Source organism: Delphinapterus leucas, chromosome 2 (assembly GCF_059928025.1).
Source record: "Delphinapterus leucas isolate spDelLeu-1000000601 "Yukka" chromosome 2, BTC_Dleu_Yukka2, whole genome shotgun sequence".
In the NCBI taxonomy this organism is placed as follows: Eukaryota; Metazoa; Chordata; class Mammalia; order Artiodactyla; family Monodontidae; genus Delphinapterus; species Delphinapterus leucas.
This window is the reverse complement of record NC_143130.1, coordinates 100,810,238-100,824,319: the sequence shown is the minus strand read 5'-3', so window position 1 is coordinate 100,824,319 and position 14,082 is coordinate 100,810,238. Positions and strand designations below refer to the sequence as shown.

The window sequence follows — 14,082 nt, the reverse complement described above, 5'->3', positions numbered from 1 at the left end:
AGAGGGACACACTTCCTTTAGATCTCGCTCCATTATTTCCCTTTTCAAGACCTGGCTTTCCAGCAAGCCAAGGGACCTTATTGCTGTATAGAAGGGATATTAAAATGGTTTACTTTCATTTTTACGAGAAATTAGATTTCAGTGAAATCCCATAGTTGTTTTCTTGCTGATCGTTAGAAAGGGAGTGAATAGCTCACGACTACTGAGGGATAAATTTGGTAGATAAAAATGGTTTATATTATTGTCTGCTGTGACATCAAAATATTTTTAAAGGCCAAATTAAAAGCAAATGTCAAATAGGAAGATGAAGAAAAAGTTATTCTCCCACTACCCCACCACCCCCGTTCCTAAATTTAAAACAATAAGAATTTCAAGGAACTTTCTGAGGGTTAGAAATAAGAAAGACAGAGAAAAGGGAGAAAAATAACATGGCGTCATTATAGACTATTCTTCCGAAGTAAAGACAAGACAATGAAGGGAAAAAATAGAACACGTGTATTACAATGTATAGCACCATAAGGCTGTGTTTGATGCTCTGGAGGGCTTCAACAAGTACTGTTCAGCCAAAAATCAATTGAAAAATCAGCATGATAACAGAGCATGAGTTGCCCTATAATAGCCTTAAGACCCCCAAGGCTATGCAAGTCCCTTTCATCTGCCACACTGCACTGACTCCAGGGGATCCTCACTTCCCCTCCCTGAGTACTGTGCCCGGCTGTATTTCTAACCCACTGCCTTACCCTCCCTTAGAAAGGGGAGCTGACAGGTCTGAGGATGTTTTAAAGTGGTTCTAAAGAATTTTTTTCTTTCTGCTTTATTCTTTATCTTTTCTGGACATGTGCACTCAAATTCATCCTATAATATCCACAATTTCCACAATATTAAACGGTCAGGCATAATCTCTGATTAACCTAGTAATGGTCTCATGTTCTGAATGCCTTAACTAACCTACATGAAACTGCCCCTTAATAAAATCAGAGTTCAGGTTTATGCAAACGTGACATGTAAGCAATTCACTGCATTGTTATAAAAATACATACAGAGTTCATTCCAAGATTTCATCTCAATATTTCTTCAATCACTTCCTCACAATGCCTGGGGTTTGTTCAATTTATATTTCTACTTGGCATTTGGTGCAAACCCCCAAAGATAAGATACATCTGTCCGCTAGTCACAGATCTTGGCATTTTTACCTTAACTCAATCGTGAAATGATTGGTTGAAAATTACCTTGCTTATCAGCAGGATTTCCTCATAATAAAACATTTTATTTCCAAACTTTTGAATGTGACATGAGATGTACCAACTCAGGAGTGACATGTTAAAGCTTAAGGAGGACATATAAACACCCTGATCCGTGTAAGGGAAGGAAAAGCTAATTGGAAGTCAGCTTCCCTGTGATTATCAGCTTGTTTATGGGGAGGGAGGATGCCTCTGAATGGCACTGTAAATTCATCCCTGATTATGGCGTTAAAACCAGAGCTCATTTCCACAAGCTCCCAGAAAGCCCCCCACCCAATCCATCTTGTTTAGTTACAAAGGGTTGTGCACCGTTTTCAGAGAATGACAGTTTCTCATGCTCTGATTTTCTCCAGTTTCAAGAAAAATGAATCAGTTGCACAAGCCAGTTGTCAGATTTCACTTCCCTCATGGCAGAAAGCACACATATTCATTGTCTGTTATAAGAATAAATTTTAGTAATTTTTCCCCATGTCAATATGAATATTAGACTGACCCAATTAATATGAAATGCTTCTATGCTGCTGGAACAGACAGTGCTACAGAAAGAGCCATTTGCACAACCTGTTCATGATTATGGGCCATAAGGACACAAAGATGGCACACACATTTGTGGACCATCTGAATTCTTACACGGAAAGGGGAGGGGGAAGGGGAAACGGCATGACGTTAGCTTGACTGTCGTGGGTCATGTTTTTTAATCCGGAGTATTGGACATGTAACACAGCAACAAGAGCTGATCATTTTGTTTAATCACCTTTTGGATCTTTGCCAGATGGTCTCTATTGAGAGTGCTGCAAACAGAAAGAGATGAACTGCATCTAACACGCCACCAGAGCTTTCCCGTAAATGTCTGAGAACAGATTCCAACAAGAATTTAGTCTCAGAGCAGAAAGGGATACATTTAAAAACTATGTGCATTAACTATACTTTTCCCCATAGAATCCTCACTTGGCATGAATAATTTACCCACTCTTATGCTAATGGGATCATGAAAGTACCCCTCTGTCTTTAGTGCAGCTATTCTCAGCTTTCAGTAATTACCCCACCCAGTGAAAATAACATGGCTTCTGCATTGAACGCCGACTAGTACCTGACAATTAGAAAGATCATGGCTGACAGTGGACTGGTCCAGAACTGGACAGAGAACCCTTGTAGCCCAAGGAAGAGTACAGACACAAAGTGACACTGGTCATGGGATGGCGGGGGGGGGGGGGGATGAATAGGGATGAAAAGTGGAGGAAAAGGGGGAAAAATTTTTTCCATTGTCAACCTTTCCTTTCTCTGACTTGCTATCAAGATTTTACTGAAGCAAAAATATGTTCTTCCTTACATTACTAAGTGTAAAAGACATTCATGACAAGATTCATTTTAAAGGAAAAAAAGAGAACACACCTAAGGAAACGAACTAGAGTTATCTTTAAAGCACATCTGCATTAAGTATTTATCAGAATCTTAAAAAATCTAAATAGTGGAAAATCCTCTGCATTTTGACTTTTGGAGGGAAAAAAAAGATTACCAAACCAAAAAAAAACAAAAAAGAAAACTCTTTCTCAATCTCTGTCCACAACTCCATGTTCGGTAGTTCACTGTGTAAAAATTATCAGGCTAAAACATCTGGGAAAGAAAGCTATGAAACAGCAGGGAACGTGGCTGGTTTATTGTTTATCTTTTGTTTATGAGGCAGTATTCAAGTTTAATTACTACTCTAAATTAAACTCTAACTGGCATCAGGAGACATCCCTTTACATGACTAAGTTAAAAAAAAAATCTAGAAATCCCAACTCCGGGTTTTTCAAGTAAATTGATACATATAGGAAGAAATTACTCAAAATTAACAGCAATTATAGAAAGCTTTAAGTATTTACGGGCACCATTACATGCTCCTAGAGCATTTATTTATTAGAAGAGTTTAATTTTATTTCTAACGGTTGGTATTCTAAAAAGTCCTAAGAAAATCAACAGAAATTATCTGCATGTTTCCTGATGATTAAAGGATAGTATTCTTTTTGACTTTATTTGGGGAGCCAAAAGAGAATGAAAATGCAACATAAATATTCTATAATACAACAGCTTCTTCTGTGGCAATGTTCGATTCTCAGTTACATTCTCAGTGAATCTTCTGATACAATTAGGAGGACAGGAAGGAAAAGAAATGTCACCATATTTATCATAGCAGTAAGTGACCAGTTTTGGATGAACTTAGTTCTAGGAAAAATAAAAGTTAAAAGCAACTAGCAAAAGATTATGCCAGATGGCATCTGTCATATTGTATTTAGGGTTATTTTAAAGAGATTGCCGCCACTATGAAAACATTCCATTGACAAAGTTTTCCTAGACTGAATAAGAAATCCCAGTAGAACATATTCAGGACCCATGTAAGTGGGTTTGAGGTTTTTTCCCCCCTCCTCCTTTAAATATAGAACTGGAATATTTTGGTGGAGAAGATACTATTTCATGCATTATATAATAACTCAACAGTGTAATCCTATCTTAGACTCTTGCTTACCTATAAACACACTAAATCTACAGTGGGTATTTTTAGATTTCAACACCATGATTTCTGAAGAGCTGTGTAATAAATAAATATCTAGCTATGGAATTCTAGTCTCATTGCCTGGATGATAGAAAGAGACATCAACAGAGAAGTTTGGTAGGTGGCAGAGTTGAGGAGAACTATGCTGGCTTGTACAGCCCTGTGTCCTGAAAGATGAGAGACGTATAGATGCTCGAATGCTAATGGATTTAGGTTAAACTGGGTCTGGCAACAGTATGGTTAACGTGCGTGTGGTGTGCAGTGTGAGCTCAGCAGTTACTGGGCCAACTGTCTCGGTATTTCTGGGAATCCTGCCTATTCACAGTGCAGGGATTGTTCAATTGCTGCAAAATGTACAAAATGAATTTTACAAAAATGAATTGTAAGGAAGGCCCCATTACAACAATTTTACAGCAAAGATGTCAACATCAATTTTTCTTTCATGCCTAGCTAATGATTAAAACAGCATATTCCATTTGCCTAAGACAATTTATTTCATACTGGCACATCAAAATATTGAAATACAAAGTTATCTTTACTCCACCCTTTTTATTCACTGCTGCTGAACCCACACCATTGTTCAAACCCGGAAAAAATAAAACAAACTTGGCACGAAATACTTAAAACAAAGGCTCATCAATATCCTCCAATTTGTCAACATCTCAATTACAGCACTGGAAAAAATGTAAATTTCATGTGCTCTAAACACTGAGAGGTCTATTCTCTTGCCAATTCACATGCGTAACTCCCATCAGCGTTAATGGGAGTTACACAAACCCATCAATAATAATAATACTTTGTACATATATTGTGCCTTTCATCTAAGGCTCTCGAAGTGCTCTGTGAACAAGGGGGCTGCTTCCTAGTCTTTACTCTGGCAAAACCCACAATGAAATACAAAGCAGCTTTTGACTCATCAGGTACAGAATTAGGGACCCCAAGCCTTATTATCAAGCCCAATTTTACTGATGGGAAGCCAGACACAAAGAGGGCCAGTTACTTCCCCAGAGTCCCAGTCTGCACCCTAATTTTATCCCTGAAAAACCAGACTTTTTTCTTCATTTTCATGTGACTAACAAGATAAACTCCCTTCCTTTAGCTGCTTTTAGCCAAAGAAATCAGAGTGAATTAGTCTGGTTCCTATTTATGTAGTTTACTGCTAGGCATGGGCTGTGTGGAAAAGATAGTAAGGTCAGGTTTCACATTTTATCAAGTTTGTTTCTTAGAATATTTTTAAAATTTGATTTTTCCCCCTCCTTTTGGTTTGCTGCACAAACACGGAGAAGGAAAAGATGACCTTTCACCTGTGTAACTGTAGCTCTTTCCCTATCAAGTCATAAAATAATGAGATATTTTTAAGTTCCAAAGTAAAGATGTGTATGACTCATTTTAGTAGAAATATTCCCCAAATTATAAAGCAACATAAATGCATATATTGTTTTACAGCATATGGCTATTAAAGTTTAATTTAAAATGTGTATGAAAACATTGTCTTTAGTACAATTCATCCCTATTTTTTCTGTTTATCATAATTTGTTTTGAAACTGAATCATTTTACAGTTTTCCATATGCCTGTTGTGCTAATAAATTCTGAATAAGCAAGAAAACTCTTTTCTAAACTAAAATGCTTGATTTCCAATGAAACACTTTAATATATTTAATACGAAGAACATAAATTTCCTTCGTAGGTTTTCCATTATACATCGACCCTAAGATTTAACCTAGGATAAGCATATGTGATTTCAGTCAATATCTCTGTTGACTTTGCCCTGAAGCAGATAATTAATCTTTCCCACAGAAAGCTACTCTGGACAATTTGGTGGGACAAAATACCTTGAAAACATATATTGAATACCCTTCAACATGTGTTTTGGAGTCACTGATGTGGTCAGCCAGGTAGGAAATTCTCCATGCCAAGAGAGTCTCCATTTTCTAGGAATCATAACTTTTTTTTGTCCCTCACACTTTAATACAGTAAAATGACTGACTTCCTCGTACTCAAAATACATAAGCTACCATGTCCATTCTTTAATCCCACGGAGATATGATTAAAGGAACAAAATCCTACAGAGATCAAATCCTTCAACATGGCATCAGTGGGTGCAGCTACCCACAACACAGAGGTTTGTGTGTTATGGTTTTTACCCAACGTATTGGTCTCAGAGTTTTTCTCTTTCCCGACCAAAAACAAAAGCAAAAATAATAAGCCAGCAAAACTAACCAAAATGATAAAACTCTATGCCCTGGCCGTGGCCGCAGCTGTCCTGTGCTCCAAACCTCAGGGTCGTCCTTCTCTGCCTTCCCTTCTCTCTGGTCCTGTCCTGCTACCTTGCTGGCCATAACTCAACCAAGCCAACTGAACCAGTCAGTTTTAAATTTCAGTTGGGACCTTGGTGACCTGTTAATGAATCTACAGAGAGGAGAAAAACTCACAGTGTCGAGTTATGCCTGGTGTTGCTAGCTGACTTTGAGTCAGAAATGCTTGAAGCGTTAACGTAATTGCAAGAATGTGAAAAATGAAGCGCCAGGCTCCTGAGCAAAGTGAAAGGTCAAAGCGAGCCTCACACACAACAGCCTTTGGAAGATAGTCTCATTAGACCATTAAGTCTGCTTCTCCTTTCCCCCTCTCTCGTACCATGTTTAGGGTAATTTGCTTTTATTAATAAATACGTTCCCTCCTTTGTGGCACTGTAATTTGGGGTGGAGGGGAAGGGCGGAGTCTTAGAAAGCTTTTCAGATTTAACCACACCAAGAAGTCCTTCTCCACGACATGGAAACACAGTGAAGCCACTGCGTTGCAGATCTACTGAATGTATATACATTTCATCTTCAGAATGCCTTATAGTTTAGTTTTCTTACATACTGTCTAAGTGGTCTAATAAAAACGGTATAGAAAGCCTAAACAGGTACAGTTCACAAGTTCTTCCACAATTTACCATCTGATAGTATTCATTTTTGTGTTAGTTGCAACTTGTTAAACCTAGATTCTAAGTTGGACCCATTCATAAGTTAATGGCATCCTAGAAGGGACACTTTTCTAGACTCTTCTAGAATACTAGGAATCCAAAATCCATGGCCAGGAACTTGGAGGAGTAAAGACACTCGCCCTACATCAACCACCCTTTTCTAAATGGCATATATGACTACAGCTCAAGCTGTTAAAACTGTCCTCCACTTGGAAGACTGTCTAATGCTTAAATATTGTGGCCATAAACACAGTCATAATAGAGATGAAATAGACCTAGGAGATCAGACACCATCTAATGTAAAATATTAAAAAGTAAAATCTATACACTTTCCTGGCCCACGTTCAATAATGCATCTTCTTTTAAATTATTATTTTAGCCACAGAAGAGTCATCCCTACCAATATATAATTGCTCTCTGTGTGATAGGTGAGTCTTAAATGGTAAAATTTATTCTAAATTACTCTAGGCTTCCTTGTCACCTGTAGTTGACGTTCCCCTTGCCTTCTGATTATTCTAATTTTTAGGATTTGTTGACAAAAGTCACCACGTCAGCTGAATGGAAATGGGGACAAATAATCTAAGAATTTCAAAATCCACCTTCGCAAAATACGATTCCATATAAAATTCACACAGTACTTTGGAGCTAAAAAGAACAGATTTTTGCATCATGTGTGCTTTAGAGGCAACATTGCCTGATTATAGAAAACCCTTATAGTTGATGTTACGAATAAAATATCCCATTTATAGTATAATTCAAACTACTGCATCATAGCAGCAAAGTAGGTCTGTCATTCTATTTACTTACACACAGGAGTAAAGTGCAGATAACCAAATTTGTAAAAGAACTGGCAGAACTAATCGATTGTTATTGTAATGCCTGCTTAAAGATTAGACATCTCACTTTGGCCTTTTTTTTTCTAAGTAATGTAAGTGAAGGAAAGGAAATACTGTCTCCCTAAATAGCAGCTAGATTACACTCCCTAACCTGCCACTCTCCTGTTTACAGGGAGGCAGATGTACCAATATCATAAAATACTGAAGTTATTTTAGTCATGCCCACTTTGCACAGGGAGAATGCTTGACCTTTTACCTTGTTCACTGCTGTTGTCTCCACTCTGGGATGCATGGCCCCCACTGGAGGGCCCTGGGGTGCCTGCTGAGTGGGTGGAAGTTGCATCATCGTGGTCTCGCCAAGATGCAGGATTCTGATGTCAGGAGGCCAAGGAATTTTCCCACAGTTACCATTTCAGCCATAAATGAGGAATCAAGAGGAAAGGTGCAGAGAGAGACAAAAAATACGTACATATTAGTATTGGGGGAATTAGGCACATATAGATGCCATGTTACAGTATGTTGTCTTTTCAGCAATAGGTACCAAAAGAAAGAAAAGATGCTCTAAAATCATGATGAAGTGATGGTTACATCAGTGTACACATTTGCTAAAACCAACTGAAATAGATGCTTATAAACCAGATGCATTTTATTATACAAATTATACCTCAATAAAGTGAATTTTTAAAGTTAGGAGAAGAAAACCTCCTTAAAAATCTAAAAGCCTGCTATCTTAATTAGGGCACACTCTTCCAAGAAATAGATCCCAGTGCTCTTGGATACCAAATACTTCAGAACATTAACATCTACAAAACTCTATGACTCCCTTAAAAAATTCACAGACTGTAGAATGTATGGGACAGCCCTTCACATCAAATACACTGCCCTACTGACTCTCAAAATTATCGTCAACTTATTATACAGAGACAGAGACAATAATATTAATCACTGCATCAATACCTTCTGCTTTAATTTGCACAAACAACAATCAGAAAATGAAACAACTATGAACTGTAACCCATCTAATAAGATGGAAAGGACTTCCTTTTGAGCTGCATGGAAGGCTTAAAGTCACAGAGCAGTGCTTTTTCCTGGAAGAACTGCTTGTTTTAAGGGACACGTAAGGTAAGCCGAGAGTTATAGCTCACGCTACTTTGCTGAGTGTATTCTTCTCCTGTTCCTCCTCCCCTTTCCTGATCATTCCCAATACCCTGCTGTTGCTTAAAGGAAAACAGGAATTCTAATGTACAGGAAGGACTTTATCAGCACCACATGAAGGCAGGCAAGAGATGGAATTTCCTCTGGCAGAAATGGAGAGTAGGAACAGCACATGAAACAGACCAGCCTTAAGGACAGAGCTGTACACTTGTCACCTGTATGCAATGACTTTAACCAAGCACACAGAGCTACTAGCGAGCAAATTTCTTCTGGGGTGCGGGGCAGTACTTTGGGGGCAAAATAATCTAAAAAGCCCCATCAATCTCTCAAAGTACACTATTTCTTCTTACAAGAATTGGTGACTAAGGACTCAGACTCACATGCCTGTAGGCAACATGTTAACATCTTGACCATCTGAAAACAACCTTGCCGTGTTGTCATTATACATAGTTTATCCAGAAAAAAATCAGTCTATCATTTTTCTCAACCTCAACCCTATAATGTACAAATAGAACATAAAACTTCACCAAAATGAAATCAAGAAACCAAGGTGAGACAAAATAGGGAGCGAGTCTCATTTGGAAGAAGAACAACAAAAAACATGTTTGCCTCTACAGACCTGCTACAAACCACTGTAAATTAATATTTAGCATTTTTGATAGATGGTGAAATGACCCAAAGCTCTAGAGATTAATGACACCTCTATCAAATAATGCTGCTGACACTGCTATCATGCAAGCCATTGATTCAGAGGGAAAACCTTAAGCAGAAATTTTGTGACTGTGAATATGGCACAGGTATAGATCTCTAAAGTAAAGATACGTTTTCAAAAGTAGATTAGGGAACAAAGTCGAGCAGAATAAAATGAAAACCAAGATTCTCTGCTGCCTGTATGAAGACAAAGTTCTGCCTGTGATGTCTCTTTTTATCTAAATTAGAAACCCCTCCAATAGTTTCAAGCTAAAAGCAAACAGAATACGGGGACTCTTCAAGATATGCAACCTCTTCGCGTCAGCTGTTTGCCGATGGTAATCAGATAAAGAGCTAGAAGAAAAGAAAGAAAGAAAGAAAGAAGGAAAGAAAGAAAGGAAGGAAGGAAGGAAGGAAGGAAGAAACAAACAAACAAAGAATAGCATGGTGTGAGTTTAGTCCTGCAACAACACTGGCTAGAACCTTCTTTTAGAAAAGGCAACACAGTCACCTAAGCTAAACTTTTCAGTGCACACAGCAAGTGATGTAAATTTTATGCACTGCAGGCTTTTTATTAAGCTGGCTGCTATAAAAGCTCCTTACCCCTCATGAAAATTACACTAATTAACCACTAACACCTCTCAACTATGTTTTAAGGCAAATGTCATCTAATAGCTATTATATAATCGTTCAAGTGAAGGTCCAGCGAGTTTTTCTGTTTGGGTGCTAGAATGATTTTAAGGGATCACTCAGAAGGACTTCCTGCGATGGAAAGCACTGGTCTGTCCCCATCAGTCAAACCTGTACTGAGTTTTAAAGTCAGGCCTCACTAGTTTATAATTCAGTTGATTTCCTTCGCTGGTTTTCTGGAGGAGGTGGTCTCTAAACCAAAGGGGTGAAAAATAGGCCACGTAAGCAAATATTACTTTTAGAGCAGCCGGTTCCTCCAAACGAGTTGGGTCTTGGGTTTTCAGCCCAGTCCTGAAATTTGCTCAAGTTCACTATCTAACCCCCCATGCCCCCGTCTCTTCCGCCTTATCTCCCTCATATCCTCAAAGATGCTGTCCTACAAAAGTGTCACAAGATGTTTATTTCCATAGAGTGTCTCAAGGTTTATGATCTAGGTTGAGAGACTGACACAAGCTAGTACCAGGATATTCATCTAACTTGAAAGTAGGAAAAACAGCTGAATGCTTCTGAGGTTTCAAGTTGAAGAATTACCCCAAAGTTTTCTGTATTCAGCTACACCCTGGTGACTTGATCAAAGACACATATTGATAATCTGGCCAATAAAAAACTGCTACCTCCTCCATAAAAAAACTTTAGAAGCAACATGGATAGATACAATATAGTCCTTTACCCATAACACTGGTTTGTTCTCAGAATGAAATATTTGTTTGTATCACAACTCCTTTCTTCTTCTCCCTCCCTAGATAGTTTCCAAGTTTACATCTTTCAAGAATAACTGCCTGGCTTTCTGCCAAATTATATGCAGAAGTTTAGTGAATCTTGAAACCAAAGTGGCATATGAAAGCATGTAAAACACATGACGTACGTAGAAAAATAAAGAGAAATGCTTTCTGTGGGCACGTGTGTGGGTGAGTAGTCAGGTAGATGCATTCCACAATATATGTCCTGTTCTTCAGCCAAAAGTATCATGAAGACATCCGAGGGCAAGAAGGAAACATGCTTCTATTCCCAGAGGCTTTAATAATTAGGAGTCAAATATGGTACTGTCCTTGCTCTTCTGTAATTGCGTTAAAGAGCGGTGTTAGCAGGAGGAAAGCAGTGAATACTGAGTGGAGCACAATAGAAGAAGATGGAAAATAGATACAAGAAGCTAGGTCTCCAGGGGCAGTATTTTCTATTTGCTGGGTTACAGACTCACAGCTGATAATGCAAGTTGTAATTAATATAAAAGCAGGAGACAAGATGGGGAGAGCTTGTAGTAGCGGGGCCACAGGAGATCACTCTGCTGCTCTCCTCTGTTTCTCATTTACACACAGCTTTCCCTAGAAAACACAATTCTGCCAGTGTTTTCTCCCTTGAAAGTTAAAAAAAATTGATTTAGCACCATCATTGAATTTTGCTAAATCTAGGAAAGAGCATAGAGAGGATAGGTGTCTCTGGGCATAGAAAGCAAATCCTCCACGTGCCTCTTTTGTTGAGGTTGCAGATATGGTGGAAATTATAACGTTTTACACCATTATGGTATTTCTCGGGGCGGGGGGGCCTGCCTATAGGACAATACTTAACAAGTCCCATTGAATTGGCGGGACCGTTGAAATGATTCCACACAGCTCATGGTTCTTCCACTACAAAAAGACAATGGAGTAAAATGTGTAAGCATTTCTAAATAAATACAAAACCGAATGGGAAAGTAAAATGTATTAAGCTTCTAGGAGTAAAAAAAGAAGCTATACTACACACAAGTTTACCTAAAATAATCTGAAACTTGTCTTAGACCCCAAATGAAAAGGTGATGCAATGGATGTGGTATAGGAGAAAGAGCCTTAAATTGGAATTAAGACTCAAGGGTGCCACCTCCAACTGTCATGTGACCTCAGGTGATGAACTTCATTTCCCTGGGACTTGTTTCCTTTCTCTCTTTAAAATTAAGAAGTCAGACAAAATAATCTCTAAGGTCACGTCCACTTCTTATTTCTATTATTAAAAAATACTTAAAGCATTTGATTTTCTGGAACCTACACAACTAAAACACGATACATAACACCAAGCCAAAAAAAACCTACGAACTTGGAAAATACTGTAAAGTAATTCAGAATATGTACTTGTAGGTAGAAAGTAAGAATAAACATATATAAACATATTTTAATCAGCAAACGGAGCATGCAAAACTAGTTTGACTCGAGATAGTCACACAATAAAGGCAAGATATGCTTGTATCAGTACACATAATTCATGTAACTTACAGGTTTCCTATGACTTTAAGATGTTTTACTCCTAATTAACATTGTGCAAAAATTATTTTTAAAAAGAAGAGGAAGACTCCTATCATGAGGTAGTCAAGCCTACAAAAGTTAAAAACGTTAGTTGTACAGTTTGAAAAAAATGGTGGAATTTCAACTTTGTTATTCTAAAGTTGACATAAGAACTCAGAACTGTGTGTGCTTTCAGAACACGGACTCACTCTTTAAAAATGTAAATAGAGCCGGGGTCTTTCCCTGATCTCCCCGCTTCCACCCTCTATTAGGCTTTGGGAATTAATATGTGGGCAACTCTCACGGAAGTGGCAGGTACTCTTTGCAAATGATTCCTCCTCCATCTAATGGAGCAACTTTTAGAGAAGACAGAAATTTATTGTTGGTGTGTTATCACGTTATAAAATGTCTCCTATAATTTTGAATTGTGTTGGGATACTGTATAGGACGTTTAGCCTGAAAAAAAAATGGGAAAATGAATTTTTAATATATCAAAGTTTTAATCTGATAATGAATGTCTGTGGTTGTCAACTGCACCTTTGTTTAATTTCATCTCATCACAGTTTCTCTGAAAGCAGACTCCAACTGCACAACCTACATGATTTCAATAACACAATTATTCTCGATGGGAAATTGACAGAAAAGCCATCAACCACCAAAAACTACACAACAGCGACAGAAAGCCCATGCCCCCAGCCAGGTCTCCTTGAGTTGGTAGACAGAACTCAGAGGTAGAACTTTCCCGGAACAGGTCCCCCGAGACCTTGGATAACACACCGTGAGGTCTGATCTTACACTAGAACGTAAGAAACTATCTGATAAAATAAATCATTCATATTATTAATGTTAGCCAAATCCCTATATTACCCCTTGGTATTCTATAGACCAATCACTTAAACCTATCTGTCTCCTCACTGCCCACTCCCGGCTGATTTTTCAGACACTTGCCTGAATTTTGTCAGAAGCAAGGTTCTAGGGATTCTTCCCTTTGACTTAACCCATTTTTTAAAACTGTACAGACAAATAAATTTGACATATTCAGAGATGCAAAAGAAAACAAGAGAATATTTTCATTTAAAATACAGCTTTCAACGTAGAAATTAAAATAATTTTTCTTTTATTAGTCAGGTTATCAGAGCCACTCAATTTTCAGGCACCTGCCATTAACTGTTAGTAGATACAATTGTATTTTCTTCCCTATACTTAATTCATCCAAAATAAATAAATAAATAAAATGTAGTTCCTCATGCACATTAATTAGGAATAACAATATTACTGTATGCACTTCAGGTGAATGGAGCTTAGGTCAGAGAATGTATTTGAAAAACAAATATAGTTCATTTATCTAAACATGATCTAAAGATATGTAATATCTTTATATGTATAAAGATATTACAGTGCAGACAAATAAAATACATCATTTGTCTGCACTAGAGCTAAAGACCCGATCTAAAATTACGTAAAGTAGAAAATGTGGATATCACCTATTATTCAGAAATAGTACAGACTAGGAAAAGCATGATCATGCCACAACAGTTTTCAAGTTGAAACTTTTTTTCAAGAATTGGTTACTTGACATGTTTATTTTAAACATAATAAATTTGAACGTCTGGGAAACTTAACATGAACTGCAGCTGGAAAATAGAGTTCTACTTCCTTTCACCATCATATTTTTTCTCCCTAATATCCCAAAGAATACTGTAATAGCTGTTTCCTACC

The 14,082-nt window shown here is 37.7% G+C and overlaps 1 protein-coding gene across 2 annotated transcripts in view; it reads right to left on the bottom strand.

The window, feature by feature from the left end:
- The window catches only part of MEIS2 (Meis homeobox 2), a 202,869-nt gene that overhangs the window by 178,235 nt on the left and 10,552 nt on the right, over positions 1-14,082 (bottom strand). For both annotated transcript variants that reach the window (XM_089907390.1, XM_022587519.3), the window contains exon 7: positions 7,833-7,947. In XM_089907390.1, coding sequence (XP_089763516.1) covers positions 7,833-7,947 — 115 coding nt within the window. The remainder of the gene's footprint in view (positions 1-7,832; positions 7,948-14,082) is intronic.